The sequence below is a fragment of the Xiphophorus hellerii genome, chromosome 9 (genome assembly GCF_003331165.1).
Source record: "Xiphophorus hellerii strain 12219 chromosome 9, Xiphophorus_hellerii-4.1, whole genome shotgun sequence".
NCBI classification, from domain to species: domain Eukaryota; kingdom Metazoa; phylum Chordata; class Actinopteri; order Cyprinodontiformes; family Poeciliidae; genus Xiphophorus; species Xiphophorus hellerii.
This window is the reverse complement of record NC_045680.1, coordinates 24,030,148-24,047,201: the sequence shown is the minus strand read 5'-3', so window position 1 is coordinate 24,047,201 and position 17,054 is coordinate 24,030,148. Positions and strand designations below refer to the sequence as shown.

The 17,054-nt window shown below is 43.2% G+C and overlaps 2 protein-coding genes across 5 annotated transcripts in view; one reads left to right on the top strand and one right to left on the bottom strand.

The window, feature by feature from the left end:
* The first annotated feature begins 148 nt into the window (after nt 1–148).
* chst7 (carbohydrate (N-acetylglucosamine 6-O) sulfotransferase 7) lies at nt 149–9,761 on the top strand. 3 transcript variants are annotated; one of them, XM_032571423.1, is made up of 3 exons: nt 155–388; nt 1,620–4,286; nt 6,260–9,761. In XM_032571423.1, exon 2 carries the CDS (start codon nt 2,998–3,000, stop codon nt 4,267–4,269), a length of 1,272 nt encoding a protein of 423 aa, XP_032427314.1. In that variant the 5' UTR covers nt 155–388; nt 1,620–2,997; the 3' UTR covers nt 4,270–4,286; nt 6,260–9,761. The 3 variants fall into 3 exon arrangements, with proteins under 3 accessions (XP_032427315.1, XP_032427314.1, XP_032427313.1); XM_032571424.1 differs by having other exon boundaries at nt 149–4,292; XM_032571422.1 differs by having other exon boundaries at nt 155–4,286.
* The window catches only part of slc9a7 (solute carrier family 9 member 7), a 32,265-nt gene continuing 24,565 nt past the window's right edge, over nt 9,355–17,054 (bottom strand). For both annotated transcript variants that reach the window (XM_032571420.1, XM_032571421.1), the window contains 2 exons: nt 16,112–16,217; nt 9,355–12,978 (listed from right to left, as the gene is read on the bottom strand). In XM_032571420.1, the coding sequence (XP_032427311.1) occupies nt 12,715–12,978; nt 16,112–16,217 (370 nt within the window). In that variant the 3' untranslated portion in view covers nt 9,355–12,714. The remainder of the gene's footprint in view (nt 12,979–16,111; nt 16,218–17,054) is intronic.

The following is a 17,054-nucleotide window of genomic DNA, read 5'->3' as shown; positions in this document are numbered from 1 at the left end:
CAAAATAAATCTGTGCTCCTTCTCACCAGACGTTGTGCACTTTTATCTGCCTTTTAATACATGCTCTTCGTGTTTGTTGTCATTTTCTAAGTTTACTAAACTCCGCCCACAAACAGATTTAGCCATAGCCCCGCCTTCACTCTCACTAGATTCTGAGCAGCTCCACAAAGAGGAAAATAAATAGATTATTTCGTCAAGCTAAGCTAAGCGTGCTTAAAAATATTAAATTAAGGAGCAAAATTTATTTGGTGGTTTCTTTATTTATTTGTAACGGGGCGTGACTTGCCCGAGCAAACGCACGAACACAAGACGCGTTCCCTTGCAGTCAACCGGCGGATGACTCGGGTAGCGGTGATGTTGAGGCGGTGTGGAAGACGTTTTTGTGTAGGTAAGAGAGAAATGTATTATTCGATAAAGAGATGAAATTGTATCGAGTAATACAAATTCAGGTTTTTATTATTATTTCATTATTGTTGCTCGTTTATGGTTGCTAAACGAGCAACAATCAAATTCAAAGCTGCCTTCTAGTTGCTGAAACTGGAGCTTAAGTCACCTTTCAGTTGAGTTGAGCACATTTAATTCAAATCAAATTTAATTCAAAAAAATATTGATCCCAAAGGGAAATTAAATGTTGCTGCAAATCATTTAATGAAATAGTTATTGTAGATGGTAATGGCTGTGGGCAAAGAAGATCTCCTGTAACAGTCTGTATTGGAACAGATTTGAAGAAGCCTCTGACTGAAGACACTATTTTTTTCCAATGAAAAACAGCCTCAGAGTCAGAAAACCAGTGAATTGTTGTGGTCTTAATTACTAGTTGCCATACATAGTTCCCTCTTTTTTATCAAAACCAGAAAGGAAGGAATATGATCACTAAAATACTTTGAACTGAACTATGTGCCACTGGTTTAATATCCTAGAGAACAACAGAAGTGCCAATAGTTACACATACAATTTAGCAACATGTGATGATACTATGGAAATATGTAAAGAACCGTATCCAATTCTGCTGCAGAGTCTGCTGTTGAATCAAGACAGTGCGGCTAACAACTTGCAGCCTAATAACATTGTTATTATTGTTGTTGTCAGAATATTGTGCCACACAATATCATTCCTTTTAGCTTGGCAAAACTTAAGAAAGAACTTCCAGGGGCAGGGAGCCCGGATATTTTGGAACCCCACGGATTTTTCTTTTCTTTTTTTTTCTTTTATGAATGCATATTTTGCAACAATTAATTACTTTATCTATAACTCATAGGCCCATATCAGGCGAGTTGTATTAATATTTGGGGATTTTCATGACTGTAAACAATACTCAAGGAACTGAAAACTGTGAAGGTGTAGCTTATTCTTTGGAGAACAACACCAAGCAACTGATTGGATGACATATACATTTTTTTATTTTTTTAATAGTTATTGTTATGATCTGTTTTGGAAAGCGTGTGGACGGGCGGGTGTAGCGTTACTGTGTAGTCACGGGGATTGGATCCCTTTTTAGTGCTTATTGTCTGCCTCATGCTTGTTTTGTTGTCATAGCAACGATTGATGTTGCATGTCAAGCTGCTACAGATTCTATAGAGAAAGTTGGAATAAGAATTTTTCTTCTCTTTTTTGAATAGGGAACCAAAACCAGCTGCAGTCCAGAGGATCACATCCTTGCCTGTTTGCTTCCTGCTTCCAGTCAAGCAGGGTTTAGGAAGGAAACGAGATAAACGTGTATCCTTTATCCTCCGAGCTCAGGAAAGGTCAAATAAATAAATAAATAAATAAAATGTAGGAAAATTTTAAATTGATATATATTTGCATTTTTTCCACTATGCTGCATATTGTTGCCTTTCTAACGCAATGGCCAAAGTGAACGTGAAAGTCTTTTTTTAAATCATCTCTTGGCAAAAAAGAGGTAGTGACTTTTTTTTATTTATGCAAAAAGCATTTTGGCAACACAAAAAATGAAATAGACATAGGCCATTATTTTTAGGAACATGACTATATTTAATAAATCATCTAAAGCAGGGGTGTCCAAACTTGTTTTCACCGAGGGCTAAAGTCCCCGAGTTGAGAGTCCTCTGGGGCCAAAATTTGCTGCTTCTTCTTTTTTTTTCTTTTTTTTTTTTACAATCGATGACGCATAAATATTATTATGACTTTTTTCTCCTTTACCTGCACAACAATACATTAAACAAGTAATATTTTTTAATAAAACCAAGAGTAGTCTGACATTTCCCTGAATGTTTACAGTTATGTAACTTTTTTGGCGCTTATTTTTTTTCTATTTGGTCTATAAAATGATTTTAGCTCGTTTCTAGCCATAGAAAAGGAGCAACAACAAAAAGATAGCAAAAAAAATAAATTAATTAAAGTTTTTACATTTCTCATTTAGGGCATAAACTTGCCATGGAAATCTCCACCTGAAACAATTTACAAAAAGTATCCATCTTGCGTGTATTTTTGTGTGTTGATTCCTGATAACATTAGTGGTTGTCAGTTGCTATGGGCAACGAGTCTGCTTGTAGCCTGGCCGACACCGAGAGCGAGAGAAAAAAAAAGAAGATTATGAGTGGTTTTTAGTTATTCTTCAAAGGTTTTTCTGCATTATTTTTCCCCTCTGCTGTGGCGCATTGTACTAAACATAATAATACCTATATCTCCAGGTTCCTTTTTGTTAACAGAACTATGTAAAAGAGCAGTCTTTTCGCCCTCCAGCGTTGTGCGCAGGCGCGAAATTTCCGGACGTAAACAATAACAACACGGCAACGGGTCTATTCTCGCATGTCGGACCGCCTCCGGGTGGGGCGGTCCGACATGAATAGACCCGTTGCGCTGTCTGACACCACGCCTACCCAGAGCGCCGCTCTGCCTCGCCGGATGACAATTGATGCGCACCCACACTAACACACAGAGGAATAACTTTACAGTAGCGACCGGGGCGCTCCACAGACCGCTGCGCCGCCGACTCTTGTGAAAACAAGCTCCCAGCCCCCCTCTCGGCGAAAGGAAATGAAGAGGAGGCTCCACAAGAAGTACTTGGTTTTGATTCTGGCATATACAGGCTTACTTCTGCTTATCCCCTACGTGTTAGATAACCGGGATAAATCCGCCCAGAATGCCAAACTGCCGCAGCAACAGCCCAGATGCCCCGACCTGGAGAAGACGGTGGCGCTCCTCTGGGATAACGGGTTCAAAGCCAACGGCAGCGACGCGGCGGAGAACCCGGCGCCGACGAACAGGACCCAGACCCGGACGCACATCTACCTGCACGCCACCTGGAGGACCGGCTCGTCGTTTCTGGGGGAGCTGTTCAACCAGCACCCGGACGTTTTCTACCTGTACGAGCCCATGTGGCACATCTGGCAGGCGCTGTACCCCGGCGACGCGGGCAGCCTGCAGGGCGCGGTGCGCGACATGATGAACGCCCTGTACCGCTGCGACTTCTCCGTCCTCAAACTTTACGCCGGCTCGCAGAACATCACCACGGCGTTCATCTTCGGCTGGAAGATGAACAAGGTGATCTGCTCGGAGCCGCTGTGCGACGCGCACCGGCGCCACGAAATCGGGCTGGTGCGGGAGGACCAGTGCGCCAAGTGCCAGAAGCGGGACCTGCGGGAGCTGGAGAAGGAGTGCAAGAAGTACCCGGTGATGGTGATCAAGGGGGTGCGCGTTCTGGACCTGAGCACCCTGGTCCCGCTGATGAGAGACCCGGCGATCAACCTGCAGATCATCCAGCTCTTCAGGGACCCGCGGGCCGTGCACAACTCGCGGCTCAAGACCAAGCAGGCCCTGGTGAAGGAGAGCATCCAGGTGCTGCGCAGCAAGAAGCAGAGCGACAAGTACAAGCGGCTGCTGGTGCCCAGCAACAGGATGAACCGGGCGGAGAGCTACGTGGCGAGCGCCATGGAGCTGATCTGCGACAACTGGCTGAGCGACGTGATGCTGGTGATGAACGCTCCCCCCTGGGTGAGGAGGAACTACCTGCGCCTTCGCTACGAGGACCTGGTGCTGCGCCCCTTGGAGGAGCTGCAGCGGCTCTTCCGCTTCTCCAACCTCTCCAGCTTCCCGGCGCTGGAGAGGTTCGCGCTGAACATGACGCACGGCCAGGGCTACTCGTCGGACAAGCCCTTCCTCATATCGTCCAGGGACGCGAAGGAGGCGATCTACGCGTGGCGGGAGCGGCTGAACGTGGAGCAGATCGGCCAGGTGGAGGCCTACTGCAGCGAAGTGATGAGGCAGCTGGGCTACGAGAGGAACACCGCGGTGGAGAAAAGCACATGAGGATCGGAAAGCAGCGTGTGAGTGTATGTGTGTGTGTGTGTGTGGGGGGGGGGGGGGGGGTAAGAGCGTGCAAAAAGCAAAAAAAAAAATGCAACGATTGAGATTTTATCTCAGAGAGAGAAAGCAGCGACTACAGTACTGCAGTCTCTCTCTACCTTGCGTTATACTTACGTTTCCATCAGCACAGGAAGTGGGTGAGTGCTTTGCTGCTGGGTTATAACCCGTGACCTTCACTTGACTGAAACCAGAGCCCCAGAAAAACACACGTTCGCTCGTTTTGATCACAGAAAACGGGGTCAAACGCCGCTTCACGCAATCGCTGTGTGAACATTTAAACGCGTCCTCTTACATCCACGCAGGGACATTTGGGAGTCTGAACCTCCCAAAATGTAGAGCGAGGCCGAGGGCCACTTGTTGATCTCATTTTTTTTTTTTTTTATCAATCTCAAGTCATAGAACCACGATATCCGTTTGGCAATTTGCACTTTGCTCCCTGTTTTAATGTTATAGATAACAATAATATCTTGCTGCTGTGTTACAGTTTTACTGATCAGATGAGCCTTTCCCTTTCAGTTGCTAACCGGCCCTGGCTAATGAATGACAATGCCTTGTTACATAGTGTTGAACCTTTCCACTTTTTGACCTGTTGCCACCACAAATATTTTCTTGGGGATTTTCTGACCCAAAGTAGTGGATAGTTGTTATGTGACTGGAAAATTATAGACTTTTTTTTTTAATCATTATTATTATTATTATTATTATTATTATTTTTTTAGTAATACAAATTTTGTACACAAAACCCCTTGTGTTTGATGCCCAAAGGTGGATAGTTACCCAAAATGACTAAATAAGAGTCTATTTATGTGTAATTTAGTCTCAGTTTAAATCGGACAGGACAGGAAGCGACGAAGAGGCTCACAGTAACTCTGGTTGAGCTGCAGATTTGTCCACAAATCAGGTGAAGGAATCCGTTAGCCGGATAGCCGCTAGTGATGGAAGGCAGAGATCTGGCCTTTATGGGAAAGTGTTGAGAGGAAAGCCAGATGGTGTTCTGATCAGATGGGGCAGAAACTTTCGTTTTCACGCTTTCTGTGATGGGAAAGTAATCCTGATTAAGACCCTGAACACATCACTCCTATGGTGAAACATGGCCATGGTGGTATCATGCTGTGTGGATGCTTTTTTTTTTTTTTTGTCAAAAAAATCCCTTTAGAAACCATGTATCATTTTCCTCATATACAACTATTTGTGTATCTTATAAAATCTAAGAAAACCCAGTTCAGGTTTGTGCTTGTAGTGGGGGGAAAAATATTGAATACATTAACAATGCACTGCATGTGATTTATTGCGTTTGTAAAAAAAAAAAAAAAAAATATATATATATATATATATATATATTGCTGTCTAAATGCTAGTGTAAGTGAATAACAGGAGCCTTCAAAGTGAGACCATCAGAAATATCTCGACTCCCTTCAACGACCAACAGCTCTGCTGCTCCACAGAGGGCTCGTTGTTGTGTCCCTGGCACAGCCCGGTCCCCTCATGGGTAGCTGGAGGGGGGCTGGCAGTGAGTCACTGTGCTGTCAAGAAGAGAGCCATTGTTCGTTTCGTGGCGGTCCGCGACGGGGTAGGGCTCCCAGCGGGGTTACAACCGCGCTGTCACCAGCAGCTCGTACAAAGCGAGGTCCTTCACCGCCGCGAGGCCTGCAAGCCGTCAGTGCGGAGGTCGGGGTCCACCGTCGCCTCCCCACAGTGTCCCGGTGTCCGTACTGAGGTCTACGCAGACCCTTCATACCCACTTCCAAGCAGGTTTTCAACAGAAACCCAGAAATAAGCTATCCCGACGTATGGCGCCCCTTTTGGCGTGGCGCCCCTATGCGTCGCGTTCGCACATACCCACTTTTTTTTGCGCCACTCGAATGCCTCTGATCCACTGTGCAGCAGTAGCATGACTTAAATGTTTAACTTCTCTGTTTCTCCCCTCCTGCAGGGTCCTCCTAATCAAGGCTGAGGGGCAGAAGGTGGAATAACAAAACAGGCTGCAGGAATGCAGTCCGCTAGGAGCTCTCAAGCGTGCCTCTTGGGTTGTTTTTATCCTCACCCGAGCTGGGTCGATGAACTGGAGAAATGGTGATACTGAAAAGACGAGGAGGAGGAGGTTGTGTGTGTATGTGTGTGTGTGAGAGTGGGGGTGGTTGGGGGGAGAGAGAAACAGCAGCCAATCGGACTCAGTTGGATTTGAAACGAGGAGAAGGAAGCTTATTTTCTCACCGCGCTGCCTGTTCGACACCAGGAGGGTCCCGTGGAGACGCGGAGGAGTTGGGAGGGGGGGTAAAACAAGAGACGGGGGCTGGTTTGTGCTGCCATTTCTCTGGCCGACCTCTGTCCTTTTTAGAAGCACTAATCCCTCCTCAAATCCTGTTCAAACCGGGGCCATAAAAAAACCCTGAGATGGGGGGGGCCTTCCTCGGGACATGGATCCAGGGTGGCAGCGTTAAGTTCGGCCTTACTGCAGCGACTTCTCCGTCCGGCCTGTGACTAAGCACAACAGCAAACCCCAGCATTACTGACTTACCGATATTAAACAGAGACCTGCTCACTAAAAGTGCTGAAAGAAGAAACTACAGCATTTTTCTGGGGTGGGGGAAAAAACCCAAAAACCCCTCTGACTGAGAAGGTATTGTTCCGCCCCTGGCCCCTCTCAGGAATCCGGACAGCTGCAACAGCCTCTTTGACAAATCTCTCATGTGGGTGTGAAATTTTCTGATCAACCGCAGAATTCCTGAAGACCTGCTTCTGTCCTCCGACCGGTGGACCTCTTTGTTTCCTTTAATCGGCAACGGTCCACAGCGTCCTCCGATCCGGTGACGTCCCCGTGGTCAAGGAGGCGTTTCTGGGGGTTCAACACCGTCGACACGTTCGATTTCAGAAGTCGGTTCTGTTAGAATTACTCTTACTTGAATACTTGTGGAAATGTGAACAAAAGAAGGACCTTCGAGCTATTTAAATTCAGTGAAAGTTTGCTACTGCTTGTATTAATTCTGTAGTCATGGTTTCCAGATTCATACGGTTGATTATTGACCAGTAAGAACCCTCTTTGTTACATCAGCTGGGTTTTGTCCAAAACACTTGTACTGAAAAGTACAATTGGAACGTGGCTTCAGCAACAAAACACGTGACTCGTAAATGGGACATTCTTCAATAACAGCTGATCATCATGTATAATGCTTTGCAAAAGTAGTCAAACGTTCTTTGTAGGGATTTTTTTTTTCTTCCAGCAGACCCAATGCAAAGTGGGGCATAATTGTGAAGAATTATATTCTTCTTTTTTTTTTAAACAAAGAAATCTACATTCAAATCAACTTTGGCCAGTCTTCCCGTCCAATCATCTCCATCACGTGATGCAGCCACCACCATGTTTCACTCCATGTTTCATTACCCTGAGTTCAGGGTTACGGGTTGGGTTAGCTTTCTGAATGTAGGCCCAAAAAAAAGACATGTTGGTGTCTGAGCAGCAAATGGTAAACGGATTGTACTTGTATAGCACTTTATAGCACTTGTACATTCAGTAGTGTGAAATGAATTCATCTATTCATTCGCATGCTGATGGTGGCAACCTACTGGGTTGTAGCTACCGTTGCCTCATCTGACAGAGGCGAGGCTTCAATGTGCTGGCCCCAACCGGGCCCTCTGACCGCCACCGGCAGGCAAGGCAAGGCGGGTGAAGTGTCTCGCCCAAAGACACAACAACCAAGATGATGGGCGGAGCCAGACTCGAACCTGAAATGATGATAGCTATTAAATACAGAAAATGCTGGTTAATTTTTTATTTTTTTTACGGTGTAATTTTGGAACCCCCTCTAGCGCAGCATCCCTATGTGGCGCATACCCAACCGTCGCCAACGTCTTCCCAATGTACCTTGATGTTTGTTCACTACTGTTCTCTTAATCCTCTGCCATCCAGATGTAATCAGCCACTCTGAGTCGATACTTTATAGATGCACCTTTCACCTTTTTTGGGGAGTACATCTCTCCCAACTTCACACATCTGATTGACTGAAATTTTTCTATCCACTGCGAAAAAGCTGACATTCTCAGTCAGATTAGACAAAGGATATCTGCCAATGCAGATTTTCAAGTCTTGCCACGGATCCTCGATTTAGACGATACGATTTAAAACCCAATCGGCTGTAGCTTTAGCTGTGTTTTCAAGGTCATTTTCGTGCAAGAAAACAGGTTTTCTTCCAGTATTGCCTTGTTTTAGCTCTATTCACATCCACATCAATCCCTGTCTGTCCCCACTCAAGAAATGATTCTACCTCTGTAATGTTGCTCCCATATGATCACAGCAATCTTTTTTCTTTTTTTCTTCGCAGGCTTGAATCATGTTTCGCATGAATACTTTTGCAAAGCATTTTATATGTATGTATATATTGACGTACTAGTTCATAAAGTAAGCATTAGGTGCCAGTTTAAGGCCATTACAGTCATCACTAAGCACATTTACAACAGATTTGGTTATCATTTGTTATTATTATAATATCACTATAACTTAACATTCTACTATGTGACTGATGTATTTATTTTTTATTTTTTTGGAATTATAATGTCTAAACTCAAGGTGAGTTAGTGAGGAAGATCACATTTCAGCTCCACTCTGGTGCATTTTATTAAAGCTGCGGTGTGTAATTTTTATTAAAATTTTTTTTAACATATTTATTGAAACCGTCACCATGTCGTGACAGTATGGTATGAGACAGATAATCTGTGAAAAGATCGAGCACCTCCGCCTTCTCCCAGTGCTAACTTCTCCTGTAACAGTAAGCACATTTAACAGCATTGATCAACAGCGCTAAGACCCTCCTCCTGGCTCTGATTGGTTGTTTTGGGTCGGGAGCGGGTGCGTTTCTTCCGCTAGCAATCGTAGCTCTGCTGTGAGGCGGAGCAGATTGATCTTTTCACAGGTTTTCTGTCTCGTGTCATTCTCGCAAACAAATATGTAGCACCAAAGTTACATGCTGCAGCTTTAGATCCTTAATTTAAAAGGCTTTCTGAGGTAAGTGGAGCACACCACTGGGGAACCCAGAGCTTCAAGGTTTTTATTAACATGTTGACATGCAGACCATGGCACACAGAACCCGTCAGCCAGCCGCCGCTGGAAACGACAGGTGCACATATTGACACTTTGGCTACATCTCGTATTTCTCAGGTGCAGAGAGGGTTTAAATATAGCCGACAGGACAACTGACAGCACAGCAGTGTGGAGGGCGGGAAGTGCACATGAAAGATTAGCGAAGAGTCCAACAGGCGTCCTCCGCTTGCCGTGCTGCGTGACTCTCTGGGGTTTGCTGGTCTGTGAAGTACTCCCTCTTGTCTTTTGGGGGGGGGGGGACAACACTACATCATGTCTCAATCCATGCAAGTTCCTGTTCTGTGAATTGTCTTTCGAATAAAGGAGAGACCGAAAGGGACATTTTCAACACAAAGCGAAAGCATCTCCGTTGTCTGGTTTCATTTTCTGCACAAAGGTTCATTTGCGAGGTTCTCGTCCCACCTTTCTCCAGAGACGGCGTGAGCGCTAGCGGTGTTTAGTAAGGGCGAGCAGGTGATTGTTTAAAATTGTACATGCGGGTTTTCACGGTCGCACATAATCACCAGACTGTGAAGGGCTGAGATTACTCTGCTTCACAGCACTTCTCCTTGCAGCAGCTCGGTTTAAATGTCCTGCTCTGTGCACAGCCTGGCAACAGCTTACTCTACCGGATTCATTTCCTCCCGGACGTCTCTTGCGAGCCGTAAAACTGGCTTCGAGACCGTCCCCCGGCGTCAAAGGCCTCGTATTCAACTCCCAACAGTCATGCCTTTCACACCTGCCCCCCGTCTACTCATGCATAAAGGCAGCAACTACTCGGCGTTGGTGGGAAGGTGGATTTAAAGGGCTAAACGGGGCTGTGTGGTGAATACAACAACAACAACAAAAAAAGGGAAGCAGTTCAGTTGTCATATGTGTAAAAGTGAAAACAAACGTCAGTCCTCTGGCTCCTCCACGGGCTATAAAGTGCCAAGAGTGCTTTAACACAAATCACTGCTCGTGTTGTTTTTTTTAGTAAACCAGCAGAAACCTCAACTAATGCTACACTAATATGCTAAGGAGCTTTGAGATGACATTTCTGAGTTCCAAAATGAGTATTTATATGCTGTTAGCGTGTTAGCGTCCTTTATCTCACTGAAATTGGACCAATGATGTAAGAGCGGCGGAACGGGTCGGCCACTGTTGTGCCAAATTTCAATGCATCAAAATTCGATTGCATTGAGCTGAGCTCGTCTTGATGACCATCGAAAACATTTTTTTGGTTCCATTTAATTTCAGTGGACATCTTTAATAAGTCAGCCTAAAAAAATAATAATAAAATAAATTAATATTCTTGGAGAACTCTATTGGTTAGTATAGATTATAAAATTAATTATGAAATTAGAAATTGACTGACTATGTACTGTCGTCAATTTGCAATTGATACACAAGATTTATTTTACACTTTCAACACCGCAGACCAAGTGAGTGTACAGCTTCTCAAGCTAACATGGTTAGCTTAGTCTAAAGGGGGGGAAGGGAGACCGCTAACTGTGTTTTGTCCTGTCCTAGCAATAATCCAATCTAAGTGTGAAGTGATTGGGAATTATTTACTAGAGAGGGAATGTTACTAATGTTTACTTTGAACAATCATTTTGGCTGATGCATAATCCTCCAGAGGTTAAAATAAGAGTTCAAAAATTCTCAAGATGAAACCTACAGCCCATCTCTAAAGCTAATAATAATAATAATAAAAAGTTAAAACTATGATTTCTAAATGTTTTTTTTACTTAAAAATATTTGTGTTTATATAGATAGAAATGTGTTCTGTTTTTTTATTATGGATCTTCATGTTAAATAAGCTGGCATGCGAGGGTAAACGTGCAGAAAAATTTCCTTCCTCTTCAAAATACATTTTTACTCTGTGTGAAATCTGTACAGGTACGTCTCTAGAAGCCATCCCTGCTTCATACTTTATTTTTTTTCAGCTGTAACAAACTACCTACATGCTAATTATGAAGCCTTAAAGATGCTATCTAGGCTAACTGAGCTAAAATAAGCCACATCAATAAAAAAGAAGTAAAAAAAAGAAAAACAAAAAGTATAATTCTGATTAATCTGAAGTGTCGATGTTTTAAGGACAACCTGAGCCAAACCTCTGTTGGGCACTACTTAATTTTGATGGTATTTTTCACAGCTAATGTTTGGCCTTGTAGTGAGCCGTTAAACTTAAAAACTTTTTTTTTTTAAATTAAACAAAAAAGTATTTATAGTAATATTAGTACTGCAGCAGCGGAAATGATATCCAACTAAAAAGCTGTGAAGTTAGCAAACTGAAATAATTAATTTCACTTGTTATAAAATACAAAATTTCCAACACTTTCTAATAAAATTCTAATATCCGCCTTGTAAAGATTTGCGCACTTTGTCACACGTTTTGCAGCTGTAACAAGTGCTTCAGACATTCAAAAGACGATGCTGAGATGGAACGCTACAGCGACCAGCTCTTTACTTCACTGTGTAAGCTGGTCTTTAATCATGTTAGAGCGCAGATCCTCATGCCCTTTTTTTTTTTTTTATTCCTTAATGGAATTTAAACATGTCAGGATTCCTAAGTTGTGTCATGAGATACAATTTAACACAGAAGATGATCCAGGTCAACTGAATGACACGATGCTCACATACCATCTGTAAATGTGACAGGCCTTCAATGAACAGTTCAGCCAATGAGAAACAAAAGCCCGGCTCTATAGGCATTTAGATGCTTGTGTTAAATCACGACCGAGAAGGAAACACCTTCAACGTCCCTTTACGTTCTCAGCAGTAGATAACCAGAAACTGTGGTTTTAGCAGTAAATGTCTTCAGGTAGACTTTTACCAAAGAACTCTTTAGTCAAAGTCTTTTTATGTCAAGACACACTGGTCACGTCCCACCATGAGACCCATTTTCTCCTCCAGCACAACCACAAAGTGTTGAACATGCAGATAGTCTTGCATGGGCATACGTCACTTCCATTTCCTGTCCAAAAAAAAGTTTTTAATCCTCTTCTGCAGAGAACACAGTCTGTGAAGCAGCAGCAAGATTTTTTTTCTTCTTCTTTTCTCCTCAACACCACAGGGGTACTGTGTCTTCTTTGGAATAAACTTCTTATCTAATGAGGATGAAATGCTCCCGGAGCTCTGCTCCCCTGGCTTTGAAGGAGCCACAGGTCACGATGAACCCTTCCCCTCCTGTCAGATCCCATATCTCAGATCCGTCTCATCTCTGAAGCGCCGGGCACTCTGCCCATGTGAAAGTGGAGAGAACTGATGGCAAAATGGTGCGGGTGAGGGTCAGGCCGGGGAGAGCGGCTGGTACGGACGAGGCGGGGAGGTCAGATGTGATCCTCCATGGGGAAAACCAGGCGTGTGCCTCGGCTCAGCAGCTCCTGCTCGCGGGAGTCCAGCTCCCGCTCCAGGGCCTCCTCTGACGTGCTGCCGCTCCTCTTTCCGTTTGCGCTCCAGCCCAACCCCCCGGCGGCATCCGCCCTGCTGGCGGACGCCCCATTGGCGTTGATGGCGGTGTCGCCAAATGTGAAGGTCAGGTCGGCGTCGTTGTGGATCAAGTCCGTGTCGGGATCCCTTAGCTGGTCGTGGTTCTGAAATCAGAACCCAGAGTGAAACATGAGGTGAGAACAGATGAATGGACATCAACAGTATACATACTCACGAGGGAAGCAGGGATCTGAGGGGAACTTTCATTTCAGATTAGCTTTATTTTGGTAAACTAGCCATATTGAAAAAAAAAAAAGGAAACAAAATAAAACAAAATATTTTACAAAACAACAAAAAGGCAGAAGCCAAGTCTTTATAAATCAATAGAGCAATAGATAGAGATTTGTTAGTTAGCTAAAGATGTATGTTAATTAACTAGAGATATGTTAGTTAGCTAAAGATATGTGTTAATTAACTAGAGATATGTTAGTTACGTAGCTAGAGATATGTTAGTTAGCTACGGATAGCATAGCTAGAAATATCTTGGTTAATATACGTATGTTAGTTAATCAGCTTGAGGTAGGTAAAGATGTTAGTTAACTATAGATAGAGTTAACTAACATGAATTAGGAGACTAGGTGAGAGGGACTTTCATTTGATAGCCAAAACTGCAGCAACTAGTGAGGCAAGATAAAAACAGGAAACTGCAGGCCGTCTTGATTCACACATATGTCCAGTCTAACAGGCACAAAGATGACTCACAAACGCCCCAGAGCCTAAAGAAAACACATGTTGCATTCTGATTAAACGACACGCAGCTGAACAACCCGGACTGATCGGGAGTCTGGAAATCAATAGCCACCCCATGTCCACCGGGGGTGGAAAGGAGTCAATGCCAGGTCAATGAAAGGATTATTCAGCTCACTGGATACGACAACAACAAAAATGACATAACTATGCATTACTGCAGAACTATTTTTAAGGGGAAAGAAGATACATTTGGAAATGAATCCATTAGAAACCGGTTGTGCTCTTAAATAGTTTAACAGAAGCTCCCTCCAAATTAAAGTAGAAACACACAGCCATCCCTGATCGCACACACACCCCTCCTCCTGCTGCTGCTGCAGCGGTCACGTGAGCACAAAGAGCATTAACATCTGGCCCAAAACAGGCCCAAACAAATCCTGAATTTAGTCCCGTTCGAGCAGTAAATGTCAACAAAGTAGCTGGGGCGGGGGTTTTTTATAGAACAGGAAACTTTAAATTTTGTGGCCCAGTTGTAAAGATTAAGGTCTGAATTCAGGTCGTCACAGTGGGAGGAGGGAGGGAGGAGGATTGTTAAAAGGCAGACTGATGGATTTTCAATTTGTTCCCCTCTGTCAGCTTGTAATTTCAATTTCTACGAATAAAATACGAGAGGAAAAAAGAACCCAAAACAACTTAAGCCAGCTGTAGAGGCATTATGAATCGCAGCAGCATTTCAAGGTCTCGTATCAGTTTCAGTAGAGAGGCATGTCATAATATCCATAATTAAAGAGGAACTAGACACTGAGCTTTATTTAATCCGGGCTCTCCCCACATGGCCGGCTGCACTGGCAGCCCCCTACGTCCAGATTGGACGCAGCATGGCCGCAGCTTCCTGACCGCAGGGAGAAAACATCTTCATCTACATCGCTTACAGCTAAAAATGACAGAAACCAAATTAAATACAATTCATTTTTATTTGCAGGAATCCAATTGGGAACCAATCATTTTCAGTGGCAAGGGAGGAATAAAAAACAAACAAAAAAAATCCCCCGCATGTTTCATAGAACAGAGAACAAAAAGGAGCCGTGATGAAAGTGAAGTGAGTGTGACCGAAGCTTCAATGGGCATTTCTGCGTTTTAAATATCAGAGGGCAGTGTCTGTCAGAACACTGGTCATCTTTGAGCCGGAGCTGAAAAGCGTCTTTTGTGCCAGCACAATGCAGCCCCCTCCTCAACCCTCCGTTTTTAAAATGCTGCCTGCCGAAGGCCTCGGCTCTGTGTGGCTGAATGCTTGGTGGAAACTCAGAGAGGAAGAAACCAGTTTCAGTATTCAGGGACAGTCTCGGCTCTGAGGACAGTTTGTCACACCGATTTGGCTGTTTGTTAATTTTATTAAACCTACAGCACCAGAATAACCCTAGCTGGATAAAATTAAAAAAAAAAAAAAATCACATTTAAGGATCTTTACAAGCTTTAAACTGAAAAACAAATGCTTTAAAAAAAAAAGGTTATTTATCACTGCATATCTTTCAGTTTACCACAGATTAAATATAGTTTTATGTGATATTTGTGGCTGCTGCCGAACATGCATGCTGTGAAAAAGCATTTGCGATTTCAGCTTCTTTTTCTATCCCCCCTCACTTACAGGCAAAGATGACCAAGTAAATACAAAATGCAGTCTTCACATTATCATTTCATTCATCATGTGACAAAAATGAAACCACGTGATTTCTTTTCTTTTTTTTTGAAGCAAAAAAAAAAAAGCGCCATCCCTTCTAAGCTAGCTGCATGTGAAAAAGTATTTACCCCCTTTTAAAGGGAGCTGAAATTAAATCACAATTCTCATAAATGCTACAATCAAGAAATCCCTCAATTTTCTGCATATATAGTTGTGTTTTAGTCCTTGAGTTTTATGTTGCGTCTTCCCTTTATGCCAAAATGTGTTTTCCTATCCTGGTGTAAAAGCATTAGCAGCAGAAGGAAAGAGTTTGTTAGGTCAGGAGAAATCTGTTCTCTTCATTTTATTTTCATGACTCTCACCAACTTTTCCTGCATAGAAGATCCTTGGGGGAAAAGCGAAAGTGCTCACTCTCTTTTCTTTCTCTGTTGCCAATAAGCAACTACACATCCAATCAACAAATACCTGCTAAAAAGAGCTTTTTAAATAATAATAATTTTTAAAAATCCTTAGATATTTGTAAATAATAGGCCCTCTCTCCATATTCCAGCTGTGCCTTCATGTTTCGTGTCCCTGAAGGCTCTTTGACTGTCAGAAAAGTGTTTCAGAATCATTCACCAGATTAAATGGTGAGTAATTTGAGTTTAATACCTTAAGATTTTTAATTAAGTTCATTTTTTATTTTTTACCCTCAACTAAAGCATTTATCTTTCAAGTATCACACAGAAAATCTACCAGCTTCACACTGTACGTGTTCTACAAACCAGATATTTCCACACATTAGTACAACAATAAATGGGGCAAAACAGATGTGCATATTTTCATCAAATGTAGTTTTGAAAAAACTTTTTTTTTTTTTTACAAATACTCACTTCATATGCCCGTGGACTGGTAAGGCAGCTTGCCAGCGGGCCACAGTAACTGGGCAGAGTGGAGGTCAGAGGTGGACCGCTGTGTGTCAAAATGGGCTTAAGGTAACTGGGAAGTAATTAAGGGAAATCCAGAGAAAACGTTCAAACATTAATAAGAGGCACACATTGCAAATCTAAAAAAAAATAAATATATATATTCTCAATATAAAGGTTGAACTTAAACTTGGAGGACAAGATTTATAGAAGGTTTTAGTGAAACGTTACAACAGAAATGTAATATTTTAGAGGGATGTGTGCTGGTGGGATCGTTGTAGTATTTCTACACCTGATCCGGATTCTTCATTTTACAGAGAACAAATAAAAAAATTTTATACGCTGCAAAAACACAAAGTCTTACCAAGTATTTTGGGTCTAGTGTCAGTATTTTTGGTCTAGTGTCAAGTGCAAGTATTTATCCATCCATCCATTTTCTAACACCCCTATCCCTAGTGGAGTCAGGAAGGGTGCTGGTGTCTATCTCCAGCTAACGTTCCAGGCGAGAGGCGGGGTACATCCTGGACGGGTCGCCAGTCTGTCGCAGGGCAACACAGAGACAGACAGGACACACAACCATGCACACACACACACTCACACCTAGGGAGAATTTAGAGAAACCAATTAACCTAACAGTCGTGTTTTTGGACTGTGGAGGAAGCCGGAGTGAACCCACCATGCACAGGGAGAACATGCAAACCCCATGCAGAAAGACCCCGGGCCGGGAACCTTGCAGAACTGTTGCTGCAAGGCAACAGTTCTACCAACTGTGCAGCCTGCAAGTATCTTAGTACACTCAAAAGAAGAGCAAACTAACTGCATATCTTTTGAGCTTGTTTTTAGGCAATAATTCCCTAAAAATGTACCAGTTCCACTGGTAGATTATTTCACTCATAAGACATTTCTGCCA